The sequence below is a fragment of the Dipodomys spectabilis genome, unplaced genomic scaffold, assembly GCF_019054845.1.
Source record: "Dipodomys spectabilis isolate Male_0828 unplaced genomic scaffold, ASM1905484v1 ptg000004l, whole genome shotgun sequence".
Classification (NCBI taxonomy): Eukaryota; Metazoa; Chordata; class Mammalia; order Rodentia; family Heteromyidae; genus Dipodomys; species Dipodomys spectabilis.
Genome location: NW_024870681.1, coordinates 1,003,684 through 1,022,436, shown reverse-complemented (window position 1 = coordinate 1,022,436; position 18,753 = coordinate 1,003,684). Strand labels below are relative to the sequence as shown.

Here is an 18,753-nt window from a genome sequence, read left to right as displayed (position 1 = left end):
ATTGATTGCATTCCACAATGTTAAGCTTTGCTTTGATGGTGCAACTGATAGTATGTTTAAGATTAATCTTTCCGGGCTGGGAAGGTGGCTCAGTGGTAGAGCACTTGCCTTGCATGCCTGAGGCCCTGGGTTCAATTCCTCAGCACCATATAAGAAAAAAGAAAAAAGCCGAAAGTGGTGCTGTGGCTCAAGTGGTAGAGCACTAGCCTTGAGCTGAAGAGCTGAGGGACAGCGCCCAAGCCCAGAGTTCAGGTCCCATGACCGGACCCAAAAAAAAAAAAAAAAAAAAAGGTTAATCTTTCCTACTTAGTAGAAAAAAAAATGATTCTAATTCCAGAAGAATATAGCCTCTCCTAAGAGAGGAAAGCAAGTTAAATGAGAAGTCATACACCAGCTTTGAGAATAAGAGGGTAACTTTTTACCTTCTTTAGTGATTCTATTACTTGATTTTGGAGTTTTGTTGAAGATGGTCTTGTCAAGATCTTTGCATTCATCTGCAGATGAGGAAGCCAGGACAGTGAATTTGGGCCATGTATTCTAGCTAAGTTTACCACGAGAGGATGAATTATTTTGACTGTGTTGTATATCAATAGAGGAAACAACCTCTTATAGCTGAATTGCCCAGGAGATACTTGGCTTGTAACTTTCCTGTTTCTTATTGGTTCCCTACATACCATGCTTGGGATTGAATCTAGAGCCACAGTTATACTCAGCAGTTTTGTACCACTGAGCTACTTCCCAAACTCATCTTTGTTAGGTATTACTCATAAAAACACAAGAAAAATTAACCTCTGAATTTCATAGTTCAATTCCATTTCTAGTTTTTAGGTGTATATAAATGATACATTAGATATAAAAATTTCAGAAGATTGTTTTGAGATCTGCTTTAAATCTCCTCTTAAATTAATCCTTAAAAACCCACAGTGGTATTGATAATTAGGTTCAAATAAATGTGAACTATACAGAACAAATAGATATTTTTTTCAATGTATAATTTTGGTATACTTAAACTTGCCTAGATCCTGAATTCAAACTCCAGTACTGCCAAAACAAACAAAAGGGAATCTTAGGCCATGTATAATGGTGGTACACACCTGTAATCCCAGCTACTTGAGAAGTGTATATACAAGGATGGAGGTTCAAGGTCAGTCTGGGAAAAAGTGAGACCTTATCTCAAATACAAGCTGGGAGTGGTAGTGCATGCCTGGAATCTTAAGATACTTGGGAGGTAGAGGTAGGAAGATCGTGGACTGAGGTTTACCAAGGCAAATGTGAGACTATCTGAGAAACTAAAAGAGAAAGGACTGGGACTTGGTGGCTCAAATGGTAGACTGCTTTCCTAGCAAGTATGAAGCCATGAACTCAAAACCCCAGTGCTAGGGTGGGGGGAAAGAATCTTGAAAGAATATAGTATATGAATGTTTATCAAGATAGTTCTATGTTTATATACTGCCATTGATACAGCTTCTCTTTTTAGCTTACTAAGCAAAGCCACAGGAAGGAAAGAACAAAGATAAAGTGATACGGTGCCAGATGATTTAGATCTTTTTTTTTGGGGGGGGGGGGGGGTCCGGTCATGGGGCCTGAACTCTGGGCCTGGGCGCTGTCCCTCAGCTCTTCAGCTCAAGGCTAGCGCTCTACCATGAGCCACAGCGCCACTTCCAGCTTTTTTCTTTTTGCTTATGTGGTGCTGAGGAATCGAACCCAGGGCCTCAGGCATGCAAGGCAAGCACTCTACCACTGAACCACCTTCCCAGCCTCAGATTAAGACCTTTTGTCTTTGAGTTTATTCTCTTTAAGAGTTTGACAAGTCTCACACTACAAGGTAAAATTTGCTTCTCTTACCTAAGCATCATAGTTACAAGCCAGCAAAGGCCAGATTTCCTTATCTGAATTCCTAAGGGCTTTACATGCAATGAATGGTCACTCATTTAATGGACCATTCTCAATAGCCTTACTTATGTTCAGTCTTGAAAATCATGACCACCAGGAAAAGGCAAAATGGAGGGAAGGTCATTTAAAGCTAACTCAAGGCATTCCAATTGAGACTCTTGGTTTTGGCTATCTACTGGATCTGTACACTTCAGTGCTAAGTGAAAACTGGATTTACCCTCTGCACAAAATATATTAACCTAAACAGTTAAACTCATTTGAGGTAGAGCTTAAACCAGACATCCAGCAAAACACTGAAGTTTCAGATGTTCACAATCCATCTTGAAAGGAGTTCACAGCCAAGCCAGATTTGCCTGTGGAATCTTATCCTGATGTTTAGGGGAAGGGAGAGGGAAAAAGGAAGCTGTGTGGGTTGAAGTAGTGCCACTGGCAAAGGAAAAGGTAGAATATAGTATGCTGTGGTTAATTGTCCTCTCCAGATAACACACATGCACATTTGAGTAGATAGAACTCATTAATGTAAGAAAAAATAGAGGAAATTCATCGTTTGTAATAGGCCCAAAGTAGTGGGATTGAAATAAGAACACACATACACAAAAGCTCACACATACACATTATTTTTTCAGTTTAGCTTTTTACATCTTTCCTGATTCCACAGCAGCACATGGGTTAGAAGGTTCTAATAGATTCCAGCTATAGTATTCTATGCTACTCAGAAAATATATGGCTAGCAAGACAACATCCCTGTTTTGTTTTGTTTTCATTTTTCTGTAGATAGTGAAGCAAATGGGTGGTAGGTAACAATGATCATACTAAAAAATGATACAGGAGACTGTCACTAAGTATTCTAAACTAATCTTAACTGATGAGTAGGTAGTTTTCATCACCTCCTTCCCCACCTCCTCACATATCCAGGCCAGTTCAGCTGGGTCACAGTCCAATATAGGAGTATGTCCAGCAGATTTCATGGAAGAAGTGGCTGAAAGCCACAAAAATCTGGGCACCATAGTCTTCTAGGACTGTGTCTCTTTGAAGAATGTCCTTTTATCATCAGGCTTTGCTGGAAACTTGTTCATTTAGGGAGGAGAAGACTGTACTCTTCAGAGCTGGACTGCTGTGTGTTACACAGCATTCAATCGGATGTCCCCACAGGGAATTTCTGTTGGTGTTTCTGGAGTAATACTTTTAATAATGCGCTGTTGGGAAGAAAATGCAATGTTACCAATATTAACTACAAAAATATTTCCACATTATGTTAAAGCTTAAATATTATTTTAATTACTTTTTGTGGTTCTGGGGATTTAACTTAGGACCTCAAACTTGCTAGGAATGTGCTGTACCACTTGAACCATGCTTCTAGTCTTTTTGCTTATAGTTTTTATTTTAGATAGGGTCTTACACTTTAGCTTGGACCAACCTCAGACCATGATCTTCCTACCTCTGCCTCCTGAGTAGCTGGGTTTCAGGTTGTTCCCAATGGCATTTAATTACAAGATGAGTAAAAATACCATATGATACTAATGGAAGGAAATTAGCCTTCAGTAGAACCTCTGCTGCCCTATAGCATGTCTTTGCTGTTTGAGAAAGAGCATTTTTTTTTCTAGATAAAGTAAGTAGGTTCCTCATGGTCACACAGGGCTTAGAAAACAGAGTAGATACTGGATTTTGTGCCCCACCTCTCTCAGTCTGATTCCTAGTGCCCTGATGCAAACTACAGCTACAGGACCCAGTGCCATTACAATGACCAGGATATTACTAATGCAATGAATCCTCCTATGAAGACTGCAGGAAGTTTGAAGAAAGATGCAACCATTTAAATCACCATTTCTGAAGCAGTCTCACACTGATGTAATACTATCACAGAGAAGCAGTTGAGATTTTTTTTTTTTTTTTTTGGTCAGTCGTGGGCCTGAACTCTGGGCCTGGGTGCTGTCCCTCAGCTCTTCAGCTCAAGGCTAGTGCTCTACCACTTGAACCACAGCACCACTTTGGCTTTTTCTGCTTATGTGGTACTGAGGAATCGAACCCAGGGCCTCATGCATGGGAGGCAAGCACTCTACCACTGAGCTACCTTCTCAGCCTGCAGTTGAGAATTTTTATTGGCAGAGTAGTATGAAGCAGCTCATGGATTTGGAGGAGGAAAAATAGCAGTTCCGCAGAGGCTTAGAAAAACCCTTACTAAACCGGGCGCCGGTGGCTCACTCCTGTAATCCTAGCTACTCAGGAGGCTGAGATCTGAGGATCATGATTCAAAACCCGGGCAGGAAAGTCTGTGACACTCTTATCTCCAATAAACCATTAGAAAACCGGAAGTGGTGCTGTGGCTCAAGCGGTAGAGTGCTCGCCTTGAGCTGAAGAGCACAGGGACAGCGCCCAAGCCCAGAGTTCAAGCCCCATGACCGACCAAAAAAAAAAACAAAACAGAAAAACCCTTACTAGGGCTGGAAAGGTGGCTCAGTGGTAGAGTGCTTGCCTTGCATGCATGAGGCCCTGGGTTTGATTCCTCAGCACCACATAAGCAGAAAAAAATGGAGCTGTGGCTCAAGTGGTAGAATGCTAGCCTTGAGCTGAAGAGCTGAGGGACAGCACCCAGGCCCAGAGTTCAAGCCCCATGACAGACACACACACAAAAAAATTTAAAAAGAAAAGAAAAGAAAAACTCTTACTAAAATCCTTTTTCTTTTTTCTTTTTGCTAGTACTGGGGTTTGAACTCGGGGCCTGGGTGCCATCCCTGAGTCTCTTTGTGCTCAAGGCTAGCACCCTACCACTTGAGCCACAGTGCCACTTCCAGCTTTTTTTTTTTTACTAGTTTATTGGAGATTTCATGGGGACTCTTCTTCCCAAGCTGGCTTTGAACCGAGATCCTCAGATCTCAGCCTCCTGATTGTTATAGGCTTTAGCCACTGGCATCTGGAGCTACTGTACTTTATATTCTGGATTGAAAACATTACATAGTACACTTCAAGTCTTTATGTCTATTTTATTTTTTCTGGGAATTTATTCCTTAAAAAATAGGGTCTGCCGGGCACCAGTGGCACATGCCTGTAATCCTTGCTACTCAGGAGGCTGAGATCTGAGGATCGCGATTCAAAGCCAGCCCAGGCAGGAAAGTCCATAAGACTCTTATCTCCAATTAACCACTAGAAAACCAGAAGTGCCACTGTGGCTCAAGCAGTAGAGCGCTTGCCTTGAGCTGAAGAGCACAGTGACAGCGCCCAAGCCCAGAGTTCAAGCCCCACGACTGACAAAAAATTGAATTCTATGGAATTCAATAGGTTCTATTTCCAAAGTTAATGAAATTCACAAAATTCTGCAATCTCATTTTGTGTTCCTGATAAGGATACCTGAGTACTAAATTTACATTAGACTGTAATGTTCATCTACTACCAGAGCATGCCAAATCATTAAAAGCATTTTCCAACCCTTTTCCCCCCTGCAGTATGAGCTGTTGATATTCTACTACCACTTTTACAACAGTCTTTAAGAGATCTGGCAGTCCAGTGAACACATTTTAAATATGAGGAGACCAAGGCCTAGAAGTGGAGAGTGACTCACCAAGGCTGACTGTGGCCTACCTTTAGTCCTCGTTGACAGGCAAAATCATTTCTGGTAACCCACTGCTCCCCATCTGGTGGCCAATGGTGAGCATGGTCCCACCCTCTTATCTCTACTGCCAAAATCTTGCAGCTCTGTTATTTAAAATACCTTTGGATAACAGTCCCTTGTTACCAACTGGAGGAATTTGCAAAAGCTGACTAAAGAATAGTGTCATAATTAACCTAATTAGAGTCCCACCTCAGACCCTGGACCCTGGACCATCTCAGCTGCCATAAAGTACAACTTGAAAGAAGGAATTTAGTAACTCTGGGTTTGAGAGTGAATTACAAGCAACACCAAGGCCCAGTGCTCTTTGTAAAGAACAAGGTCATGTTAGAAATTAGTGAGAGTTAATTCTTTCACTATTAACTCTTTTCAACTATTTGGAAAAAGAAATGAATACCATTGTTCTTATATTTCACAAAATGAGTAATATTAATGTAATTATCTCATGTCTGAGTTTTGCTTATTATACCCCACAGACTAGATCACCAGGATTTTCAGGCATTATAGAGTACCTTCTGAGCTCCTCTCCTACAAAAATACCCCACTACGGATTTCACAACTAGACAAGCCACATGAACCTTTTTTACTCTGTTAATGTGAAGGATAATACTGCTGTGAATCTAGTGGCTGAGCCACTAACTCTGGCAGCATGGAATGGAAAATGACTACTATTCTATCCCTGACCTTTTGCACCAATTTCTGTATGGCAAACTCTAGACATGAAGATTAGAAGGAAACTACTCTTGTGAAAAGAACACTGGGACAGCAAGTTCTGTAATGTGTTTTCTCAGACAAGTCACTGAATAAGGGCATTTTGAACAGGATTATTCCCAGCCTCAGGTCCCCATGTGCCTCACAAGGTATTTTAATAACAAATAAGATAATCTACAGGAAGATTCTTTGGAAAGGATGCACTTTTATACAAATTTTAAGGTCCTATTATTAAATTATTTATAAAAAACATTCATTACAGAAATGATCTTTTTATCCTGGCAAAAGATTTATTCCAATGTCTTGAACTAAAACTAAGTTATATGTAACATCTTTATTTTGTGATGGTTTTCAAAATAATATTTGTTGCAGTCAGCAAAGTGGCTGTCTGCTAAGTTTGCAAAGCTACACAGCCCAAACTGAATGCCTCAGCAAACCTAACAGATCAGCTCATTCTTTTGTCGCTGAATTTGGGAGATGCTTTAGATGATGGCTGGGGAAATGCTTTAAATGATGGCTGCACTAGTTGTATAGGTGAACAAAAATGTGTAAGTTTGAGAGTCTTCTGGTGAGTTTCATGTATGTTAATCTTTTGAATAGGACATAAAAGAATTGTCTGTGCCCAAAATACTTACCAGCATGAACACACACACACACATACCCATACATACTCTTACACTATAGCGACTAACTAGCACCTACCTCCTTAACTGTCCCTGGAGTGGTGATTAGCCGGTATGTTATGTATATGGGGACACAGATGACAGATGAGGTTCCTATGCAGTAACCCAGGATGACACTCCAGTGAGGATAATTATATTGGAAAAGTCGTAGCTGAGGTGGGCTCATCAAAAAACTGCAAATGATGAACTAAGACAGAAATTCCAAGAAACATTAAAAATCTTCACTACATCCATGCAGATACATACCATAAATAACATCTGCGAAAGCTGAGATACTATTGGCATACCTCCTAGATGATTCAGAATTATCAACATCTATACCAAGGTGCTTTTCTTGGTTTTCCTGTTGATCTCATACCTCAGGGCTTATAGCAAGGAGGTTAGAGCTAAAATCAGGGAAATGGCAGCACCCTCTTTAGCATTACCTCTGGCAAGGAGAGACTGGTATCCATTGGGGGATGGTCAGCAAAGGAATGAACTCTGTTGTATTCTTTTTTTTTTTTTTGTCAGTCGTGAGGCCTGAACTCTGGGCCTGGGTGTTGTCCCTGAGTTCTTCAGCTCAAGGCTAGCACTCTACCATGAGCCACAGTGCTATTTCCAGCTTTTTCTGCTTATGTGGTACTGAGGAATTGAACCCAGGGCCTCATGCATGCAAGGCAAGCACTCTACCACTGAGCCATCTTCTCAGCCCCAACTCTGTTGTTTTCATATCTCTGTTGTTTTCATATTTCTGCATTTCTCAATTGTGACTGGCTTTGGTCAGATGGAAGGTGCTTTATATCCAAGAGTGATAATAAGGTTCTTCAAATCCCAGGAGGACTCAAGCTCCTGAGAATGTCTCTTCCCCTCTTTACTTTCTACACTTAGCACCTTAGCCTGGGATTTCAACAAGGATGGCCTACAAAGAAGCATCTGAGCAAGGACCTTCTGTCTGTCCACATGAAAGGAATTATGGAAGGAAAAAAAAAGCAGCTTGATAGACTTTTCATGTGAAATTTTTGATGAAGAAAAATTTTACAATGTGTTCTCAACACCCAATTTGTGAGTTTCAGTTTGGTTTCCAGAGATTGTAAATATCAGCTTTTTGCCTAGTTACCACTGTGCTAAAGTCATTATTGATTTAATTTTATTATTTCATGGGCATAAAAAAAGACAGTAATGTAAATTAACTGTGTGGTTAAACATCTATTTATATCTTTTTTTTCTTTGTCTGCAGGTAATAAAATGGGAAATGGTTCAATACACATTCATATTCTGAGCAGAGTTATCCTACTAAGTCTGGAAGGAGGCCTTGGAAACAGGAGTTGGGTCAATAGTCAGCTGTTCTCCTGCCCAGTCTCATCTACTAAGGAAGGTAGTGTGGGAACAAAGAACAATAGAGTGTGGTTAGGAGCCAGCCTCACCAGAACTTAGTTCCTCTTGATGTCAAGTGTGCAAAATCCAATTTCCTCAAGGAGGGATCAAACTTCAGAAACCCCCTTCATCCACTCACATAGCCCAGCCTCTCCTTGCTCATACACAATATTTTCTGTTTTTGTAACTTGGCTTCAGTGAAAAAGAATATTTTTAGCAAGTTACACATTGTTTACCTAAAGCAGCCTTAAAAAGCCCAGAGCAAGGGATCTGTTATATAAATGTGGAGGGGAGTAAAGCAAACATCATGGGAATTATGAGCAATGTCCCGATACCCAAATCCATATATGGGTCCTGCTAGGTAAAGGGGCTCTTGGACAATGCACTATTAGAAATGAAAATGCCCAAAACCACGGGACTAGAATGTAGGAGAGGCAGGTAAATGAAACCTCAGAAACAATATGTAAGAGAAGTCAAAATTTCAGAAACTAAGGTAATACCTAAGTACAATCGATAAGAGATGGATCTGACAGGGCTAGATTACTGGGAGACAAGAGACAACTGGCCCTGTACAGGGTCAGTTCCTGTATTTGGTAAAATACTGTTCATCAAGAATCTTTTACTTTTTTAAGAAGTGGAGATTTGGGGATCATAGTTTGAAACTCGTGCAGACATGTAAGTTCTTAAGACTCCATCTCACTAATGGCTGAGCCCAGGAGCATAAAGCCTGTTATTCCAGCAACAGGGAAAACAGTATGGCTATATGGCTATATATACTCTCACTGAGATAACAGGCACACACAGGGAAGCACCAATGGGAGAATGGCAGCTTAGGCTGGCCTGGCACAAAGCAAGACTCTGCTTTGAAGATAGCCAAGACAAAAAAAAAAAAAAGGTGTGGATCAAGTGGTTATGGGGTCTATTGTGCAAACTCAAGGCTCTGAGTTTAACCCTCAGTACCACACATACACACAGTTTTTTGGCACTTTTTTTTGTGCCAGTCCTGGGGTTTGAACTCAGGGCCTGGGCGCTGTCCCTAAGCTTTTTTTTTCCTGAGTGAGTGCCTTACTTGTCTCATCCCACTCTGTGCCCTGGACACCATTCTCTCAGTGTAAGGACTGCAAAAGTAAACAAACATGCTTCTACCCTCAAGGAATTAATCCAGCTCCCTTCTTCCTTTGAAAAACAAATGAAAGAGTTTAAGTAGATTATCAAGAAGCACTGCTTTTAATATGAAATAATAACCTGTTTATGTCAGGACTTTGGCTTCTGGCAATGGTAGCCAGGCAATTCAGTTCAAAGCTCTTGCTGAAACTTGTAGATCAAATAGATAGATAGATAGATAGATAGACAGATAGATAGACAGATAGATAGACAGATAGATAGACAGATAGATCGATAGAGCCAGGCAAGGGAAACTGAGGTAGAAGGATTGCCTGGGCTCGAGTTCAAGACCAGCACAGGCAACACAGACCCCACCCAACAGTGCACCCCACTGCAAGCTGCTAAAGTACCAGACCAAGATTTAAGGAAATTCTGGAGCCTAGTGTTTACACCTGTGCCCTGGGAATGCGTCTTGCTTGGTGCATATATTGGTTTGGTTTTGAAAGCCTCTTAAGTCTAGGAAAATGGAAGTCAGGAGGAGTTTCTGGGTAGAGAGAGACATGAATTGTCACAGACATGAGAAGAAATGTGAGTACACAAAGATACGAAAAATATAAAGGGCTGTCTCAAAATCAAAATACAATGCAAATGGCTCTTTTGAAAGGAAGAAGGGGTAGCCGTATGGTAAAAAGAGGTCCTGACACAAAGTGGGATGTTCTCACAAGCTTCCTGGTTCTAAAAGATCAACATCCCCCCAAAAAAGAATTACGGATAAATGAAACAACTGAAGAGTTTTCCCTGTTGATGCATACAATGTGGGTTTTCCAGGATACCTTAGTGCACACTGTCAGCCAGCAAGCATTATTCATCTTTGGACAAAGGCCTCTCCATGTGGATACCAGGTAAGATAAAGTGAATATTAAACACACCTTGACAAATGGACTAACCCAGGTCCAGGTCCTTTGGCAACAGGTGGATTCTCCTTTTGATTTGGACCTATGCTTGAGGGGCCTCTTCAAGGAGACGCATACAGTATGCATGGAAATGTCTCAGTGAAACCCCCTTGAATAACTAATGGATGCTAATAAAAGCATGTATGTGAAAATAAAACATGAAATTGCTAAGACTCTTCTTGGGAGCAGCATAATCTCTCCTTTATCTTAGTTCTTTCTTGCTATGTGACTTTAATGTCACTAAGCCTCAATTTCCTTAAATGTAAAATCAGAGTATTAGCATTGTAACTACTTCACAGAATTATCATAAGGATTAAAAGAGCAGTACATTTAAAGCAAAGTCCACCCTCGTAGTGTTCAATAAATTGTATTTATCATTATTATGCAATAAGTGATGATGTACTAATGTGACTGAAGCCAAGACTGTTCTGAGGTATTAGATGTCAGAAGAGGAGTTTCTGAAGTGCTGACCTGTTTCTGTTTCTTGACATGGTTTGGACTACATAGTAGTACTTATTTTATAAAATATCTTTGAGATCTATACTTATGAAAGGGAGGTGCTCTGTAGTTGTTCACCCAAGAGTTCCTGCAGTTCTTAGGGCAGGTCTGTATATATGTTCTGTATGTATGTTATATATGATACATTTTTTAAAATGTGTCTGGAGGCAATTATTTCCCTAGACCACAAAGGAGTTAAGAATTAACTCACCAGTAGAAACAGAGGGCTGATGGCTACCCAACAGATCCTCCAGAACCATCCAGGGCTGAAACCAAGCATTTCTTTCACGTCATTGCAGAACTGAGTGATGCCTAAAATCATCCCAAAGAGGCACTGATTAAGTGATATTCTCCCCCACTTCTCAGAGCTAGTCAGAATCACTGGGATCAGCACTGGGAATGACTAGGAGGAAGACAGTTGAAATTCCTGACCTGAACATGTATAATAGCTCTAAAATGTCTTCACCTGAGTGGTTCAAGGACACATAGCTGTGTACTTTTATAGCAAGCAAAGCTCATGGTGGACATTTGGAAAGAGACTTGAAGTTCCCCCCACCTCCCATTGTGCCTACACTGTCTTAAGATCTCAGCATAGACTTGATTTTACTGCTATTACAGGAAAGAGTTGAATTTTATTTAGGAATGATGAACCAGCCCAGCAGATATCAACTTTGACCCTACTCTGTAAACTTTCAAGGGAAATTTTTAACCACAATATTGTCTGTTCATATACCAGATCAAGGTTCTTCTATAAAAAGTTACTGTCCCAGAAGTGAGAACTTCCACCAACAGACACGAAACTGCAAAAGAGAAAGTGCTCTGTGGTTGTTTCCCTGACAGTCCCCGGGGCTTCTAGGGGCAAATCTGCTGTGCATTTTGTACTTTGAACTTTGTTCTCTGAACTGCTGACCAGGTAAGGATTTCTTTTTAAAAAAACTAGGCCCATGTGCAATTCACACGGGCCCTTTCCTCTTGTTCATGTGTAATAACTACTACATTAAAGCTGTTTTATTATCCTAGAAAATGGGAAAACAAATTCATTTTTAGAATGAGCTAATTGATTTTTCTTTTCCTAGCACTGGGGAATGAGCCCAGGCCCTTGAGCTTGCTAGACTAGTGCTCTGCCACTTGGCCTCACCCATTGGAGAGATATATCTCTGAACTGGAGATCTTTGTTTTAATGATCTCTTTCCTCCCCTATCCACACCAACAGGGTCTTGGCACCTCATTCAGTGGGCCCACATCTGCTTACTTCCTGTACACCTGGTGGTTTCATCTTCATCAAAGCTCATTCCAGGACTAGAGGCATGAATTGGGGAATTTACTGACAGATAACACTAAGACTAAGCTCTGGAGGGAGCTCTTACTTGACATATTTAACAATAGGATATTGTACCTCAAGATGCATTCACTGTTCACTAATTCCGTATTGTCTCTGATTCTTAGAGCCCATCTGGATCTTAAAACACTACTGTAGATAATCTAAACAAACTACATTAGCTGCTCCTACTGGGTAAGCATTCATCTTCAGACCTGAAAGAAGTGTCTTTCCCCCAGAGCACAGGCAACCTACTCTATGGAGCACAGAGAAAAAGAAGATAATTCTGAAGAAAGTACTCAGCTGGCATTTTACATGGCTCATCAGGAAGTTCAGGAGGTCCACTGCCCTTTCCTTCTGTCTGAGAAATTAGTCCTTCTCTCTGTAAAAGCTGCAGGTAGGATAGAAAGATCTCCACTGGCAGGAGACAGAACTTACCATAGAACCAGGACACAGCGACTGCTTCTATAAGCGCGACAGTGAGTACCGCAGGCCCTGTGGCATACTCCTCCAGCAGCTTCACCACGTAGGCCCCTCCCTGGGAACCACATCACAGATTTGGTTATGGACCCTCTAAGGCACTGCCTCTACTTGCCACAGAGGCTGCAAAAGCTTCTGAACCGAGAGTAATGCTAGGAAATTATCAGCTTGGACCCAGTCTTATGTTCTCTACTGCCTGCCTCTTGGAGTGGCCTTTGAAAGTGGGCTAGGTTTCGCCTCACCAGACTCCTTTGCTTGTCCTATGGAGCACTTTTTAATTTTTTTAGTGGTGCTAAGGATGGGACCCAGGGCCTGGTACACATGAAGCAAGTGCTCCACCACTGAGCAACTCAGCCCCAGAGCACATCTTTCTTTTTTCCTCTTCCCAAGTTTTAAGAGGCATACTCCAAAGGGCCTCTGGATCTATTTTCAACTTTGTAAAATTAGTGACCACCATCACTGTGGAGAACTCCCACCTATAAACACTAAATCTGGGAGAGCCCATGATGCCAGACACATTGACTGCCTTGATCATAGTTTTGCCTTCTATCCCAACTCCTGTTGGGTTCTACACAGCCCCTAGTCGACTCTGCTGACACTCCAGAGCCATGGGATCATGGTTTAAAGAGGTCTATCTGCAAAATCTGCCTGAGTTAGGACATAAGCCTAGGAGCTCAGTGGATACTATCTGATACATACTTTCCCATATTTGCCTCAGCTATCAAAAAAGAAAAAAAATGGCTGGAGAAGGTCTGACTTCTTTATCATTGAAAGTTCTAGAGGAGACTAGGTAGCATTACCCACATAAGATGCCAGCCTCAGCCAGGTGCCAATGGATCATCCTGTAATCCTAGCTACTCAGGAGGCTGAGATCTGAGGATCTTGGTTTGAAGTCAGCCCGGGCAGGAAAGTCCATGAGATTCTTAGCTCCAATAAACTACTGAGGAAAAGCTCAATATGGCACTGTGGGTCAAATAGAAAAGCACTAGCCTTGAGAAAAACAATCTCAGGGACAATGTCCAGGACCTTAGTTCAAGCCCCAGAAGCAGCACACGCACACAAAAAAATAAGTCAGCCTTCAAATGTTCTGCAAATCAAAACATCAGGGCAACATACTGAAAGCAGTCCTAAAGAATGGAAATAGACTGGAAATGTAAGTCCTAGTTTTTCTCCAAGCATTTTGCCAAGCCTGAAATATAATTGGATCTATATTAAAATGTTAAGAGTCCAGATACCATACATAGATTCTACAAATGGATGCTATCAGAAACAACTTGTCTTCTCCTTGGTGATGAACTTTCTTTATCCCCAGTGCTGGGGATTCAACTCTACCACTTAGAGACATCCCCCAGCCCATGACAAATTTCATAATGCCAACAGCAATCTCCCCACACACTTCTTTAGGTCCAAACAAGGGCACTCTGTGATGACAGAAGGAAAACATTTTTTAGCATGGTCTTGACTTTGAGGCCAAGTCAAAGCCAAGGGCGCTGGTACTTACAAAAGTTAAGGTCATTAAAGATCCAAAGAAACACGTTATGACCACAATGAGCACAAACCACTCCCGGCGCTTGGCCCAGATGTGTGGAAACTCATCCAGCACAGCTGTGATCACCCCCTCCAAGCCTGCAAACTGAGAATACATGCCAACAGTTACAGTGGAAGCTTTAGGACAAGTCTCTGCCTCAGACAGTAAACAGAAGGAAAGGAAAGATTGCTGAGTGATCAGTCAAGCTGATCATCCCTAGTTCTGCTATTCATGAACACATCTGAAAGCACTAAGGATATCTAGGGAAGAAAACATAGCACAGGGACAGAACTTTAGTGTATAAGGTCTCTTGGGGAGACTGGTTCTGCTAGAAAAGTCAACACCTAGTTTCTCCACACAAATAAGTACAAGGCATTGAGCTGAGTACTGGCCAGAGCATAAAGTGCCATCACCTGGTCAAGGGTTAACACAATGAGGAATTCACAATACTGAACCCTTCACCTGTGCCAGGAATTTCCCCTGCATTTTCCTAATAGTGACACTCTGCTGTCCTAGGGGAAATAGGTGCCATTGCCCAGGAGTGCACCAGAGTGTGGGAAGCAGCAAGAAGGAGCAGCCAACACTGCCTGAGAGGGCCAGAGTAGGAGAGATCAGTCCGTCTTCCTCCTCCTCCTCCTTCCAGAAGCCAGTTTCCCTCCATTCACTCACCGTGCTGTCCAAGCCCAGTGTGATTAACATGAGGAAGAAGATGATGGCAAAGAATGTAGCTGCTGGCATGTTGGCTATGGCCTCTGCATATGTGATGAAGAGGAGGCTGGGACCTGAGACATAGAAGAGGGGGAGGCAGTTGCTAAGATCTTTCCTACAAAGATGTTAAAGAATAAAACAACTACACCAAAAACTGCAGTCCTCTTCACATGACCTTCACCATGAATTGAAATTTGATGGCTACTAAGCACTTTCTCACCTCATCATCCTGGAAGGGAAGAATGAAAATGGCGTGTTCCTAGCCAGGTGCCGGTGGCTCACACCTGTAATCCTAGCTACTCAGGAGGCTGAGATCTGAAGATCGTGCTTCAAAGCCAGCCCGGGCAGGAAAGTCCGTGAAACTCTTATCTCCAATAAACCACCAGAAAACCAGAAGTGGTGCTATAGCTCAAGTGGTAGAGCACTAGCCTTGAGCTGAAGAGCTGAGGGACAACACTCAGGCCCAGAGTTCAAGCTCCATGACCAACAAAAAAAAAAAAAAAGAAAGAAAATGGTGTGCCCTTGGTTAACATGAGGAATGGGAACAAAATCCTGAGACTAGCAAAGCAGTACAAAGTTTCTACTATGTGACAATTTGGTAACTTAGTTTCAGGGCCAGGATTGTAATGTCCCACAGCTTTTTTTTTTTTGGGGGGGGGGGGGGTGGGGGTCAGTCGTGGGGCCTGAACCCTGGGCCTGGGTACTATCCGTCAACTATTCAGCTCAAGGCTAGCACTCTACCATTTGAGCCATGGTGCCACTTCCAGCTTTTACTGCTTATGTGGTGCTGAGGAATTGAACCCAGGGTCTCATGCATGCAAGGCAAGCACTCTACCAATGAGCCACCTTCCCAGCCCTGTCCCATAGCTTTTTAAGTCCCTGCTAATGTTGTCCCTGCTCTAAAACAGTAGGAAAGGGAATAAATGTCCTTTATTTTCAAGTTCCTTTGTGAATGACAAGTTTTCAACCTATCATGGGTTAGGTAGTGATGCCTTGGAGTATGGTGTTGATCAAAACAGGCCAAACCAGGCATCTGCGCCACATGCCTGTAATCCTAGCTACTCAAGGGGCTGAGTAGCCTGGGAAGGAAAGTCCATGAGACTCTTACAGACAATTAATCACCAAAAAGCCAGAAGGGAGTTGTAGCTTAAGCACTAGTCTTGAGCACAAAATCTCAGGGACAGCATGCAGGCCCTGATTTCAAATCCTAGGATCAGGACCCGATTTTTTTTAAAAATCAAGCTAAATCCACAAGTATATTCATGAGAAAGTGCTGGAACGCCACTAGATCTTTTCAACGGGTATCATGCTTTTTATTTATATATGAAAACCTACAATAAATAGGTGGCCACATCAAGCCGGGCGCTGGTGGCTCACGCCTGTAATCCTAGCTACTCAGGAGGCTGAGATCTGAGGATCGCGGTTCAAAGCCAGCCCGGGCAGGAGAGACCGTGAGACTCCTATCTCCAATAAACCACCAGAAAACCGGAAGTGGCGCTGTAGCTCAAGTGGTAGAGCGCTCGCCTTGAGCTGAAGAGCTGAAGGACAGTGCCCAGGCCCAGAGTTCAAGCCCCACGACCGACAAAAAAAAAAAAAAAAAAAAAAAAATAGGTGGCCACATCAGCAATGGGCAGTATTCAGGATTAGTGATTACTTGTCTAAAAGACTGGACCATCACAAGATTATCACAGCACCCACTCTGTTTTTGTTTGTTGTGCTGGTTCTGGGGCTGGAATTTGGGGCCTGAGGTTTTGTGCTCAAGCCTAGCACTCTACCACTTAGCCACAACCCTATTTCTGGCTCTTTAGTGGTTAAATGGAGATAAGAGTCTCACAAACTTTTCTGCCAGGGCTGGCTTCAAACTGTGATGCTCAGATCTCAGCCTCCTGAATAGCTAGGATTATAGGCATGAGCCACTTGCACCTTGTTACATTCTCACTGGTTTTAAAGCCATCATCAAAGTCATTTTCAAGTCCATCATGTGTTGAAGGCCCCAGAACTGGTCTCAAGGGAACTACCCTATTCAACACATGGAAAAGGTTGAGATCTCTAAGCCATCAAGTTTCTCCCAAATATGAAAATTTAAAGGGTCAATTAGAAATGATTCAGAAGCTAGATATTTCTAGAGACACCAAACATAGCAATTCAGTAAACAGAGCCTGAGCCCTACCTGCATCTTTGGCCACCTCAGATACATCTTCATTCCTCATCTCAGCCATATATCCGAGCACCGTGAAGATGACAAATCCCGAAACAAAACTGGTCATGCAGTTTACCATACTGGTCACCAGGGCATCTCTAAAGCAGAAAACCCAAGAAGTCTGAAACAGTTTTGGGATGGAGATTCTAAGTACCTGTCTGCCTGCCCTGTTGAAGACAGACTTCCATGGCTCAAAGGAACCTCTAGTCTGCTCTGATACTCTTCTTTCTCAAACAAAAAAAAAAATTCCCCAAGGCTTGAAGCACAAATGCTATGACCACCATCCATTGTGTGAGGAGAGTATCAGGTACAAGGGTTTTAGGAGGCATGAAACAACATAGAACAGATTGTTCTAGGGCAGACAGGTGAGGCACTGCTCCGGAGTAGTGTGCAGGCTGGAGTGGGGGCCAGGACCAGGCCTTGGCATCACATTTGTGAAGTCTTCGGTTTTAGATTTGAACATCTACTGATCAAGTTACAGGATGCCCATGCAGATACTCTGACACTGTGTGTGTGTGTGGGGGGGGGGGGTGGTGAGGCTTGGTTTCAGGGCTTTCTCACTCAAAGCTGAAATTCTAGCACTTGAGCCACAGTCCATCTACTGATCAAGTTACAGGATGCCCATGCAGATACTCTGACACTGTGTGTGTGTGTGGGGGGGGGGGGGTGGTGAGGCTTGGTTTCAGGGCTTTCTCACTCAAAGCTGAAATTCTAGCACTTGAGCCACAGTCCATCTACTGATCAAGTTACAGGGTGCCCATGCAGATACTCTGACACTCTGTGTGTGTGTGTGTGTGTGTGTGTGTGTGTGTGTGTGTGTGTGTGTGTGTGTGTGTGTGTGTGTGTGTGTGTGTGTGTGTGTGTGTGTGTGTGTGTGTGTGTGTGTGTGTGTGTGTGTGTGTGTGTGTGTGTGTGGTGAGGCTTAGTTTCAGGGCTTTCTCACTCAAAGCTGAAACTCTAGCACTTGAGCCACAGTCCACTTCCAGCTTTTGCTGGTTAATTGGAGATCAAGAGTTTCACAGACTTCTCAGTCTGGATTTGAATCTTGATCCTCAGATAGCCTCTTAAATAGCTAGGATTATAGGCAGGAGCCAGTGGTGCCTGCCCTGCCTCCATTTTTTAAAAATAATTCTCAGGCTGGAGATGGGTCTCAAGTGGTAGAGCACCCATCTAGCAAGTACAAGGCTCTGAGTCCAATCAGAACTGCAAAAAAAATAGCACAAATGAATAGCACAAATGAATAGCACAAAGTGAGTATTGGACATCACCATCTATGATAGGACACTAACGTCTAAAGGTGATGAGTAACACGTCATTATTGGAACAGCGTTCGTTAAAATACCTTCAGAACCAGGTGCTGGTGGCTCACACCTATAATCCTAGCTACTCAAGAGGCTGAGATCTGAGGATTGGGGTTCAAAGTAAGCCTGAACAGAAAAGTCTGTGAGATTCATGTCCAATTAACAACAGAAGTGGCACTGTGGCTCAAAGCTGTGGTAGAGCACTAGCCTTGAGCTGAAAAAGCTCAGAGATAGCACCCAGGCCCTGAGTTCAAGCCCTATGACCACCACCACCACAACTACCAATAATAATAATCTTAAGTGTAGCGGTGGCTCACACCTGTCACCCTAGCTACTCAGGAGGCTGAGATCCGAGGATTACAGTTTGAAGCCAGCCTAGGGAAGGAAAGTCTGCATTACTCTTATTTCCAGTAAACTTC

At 42.6% G+C, this 18,753-nt stretch overlaps 1 protein-coding gene across 3 annotated transcripts in view; it reads right to left on the bottom strand.

Annotated features, from left to right (window-relative positions):
* Positions 1-2,492: 2,492 nt before the first annotated feature.
* The window catches only part of Slc6a4 (solute carrier family 6 member 4), a 44,594-nt gene continuing 28,333 nt past the window's right edge, over positions 2,493-18,753 (bottom strand). For all 3 annotated transcript variants that reach the window (XM_042692572.1, XM_042692582.1, XM_042692591.1), the window contains exons 8-14: positions 17,004-17,131; positions 14,795-14,907; positions 14,099-14,230; positions 12,556-12,655; positions 11,011-11,111; positions 6,911-7,078; positions 2,493-3,089 (exon numbers count right to left, since the gene is read on the bottom strand). In XM_042692572.1, the coding sequence (XP_042548506.1) occupies positions 3,015-3,089; positions 6,911-7,078; positions 11,011-11,111; positions 12,556-12,655; positions 14,099-14,230; positions 14,795-14,907; positions 17,004-17,131 (817 nt within the window). In that variant the 3' untranslated portion in view covers positions 2,493-3,014. The remainder of the gene's footprint in view (positions 3,090-6,910; positions 7,079-11,010; positions 11,112-12,555; positions 12,656-14,098; positions 14,231-14,794; positions 14,908-17,003; positions 17,132-18,753) is intronic.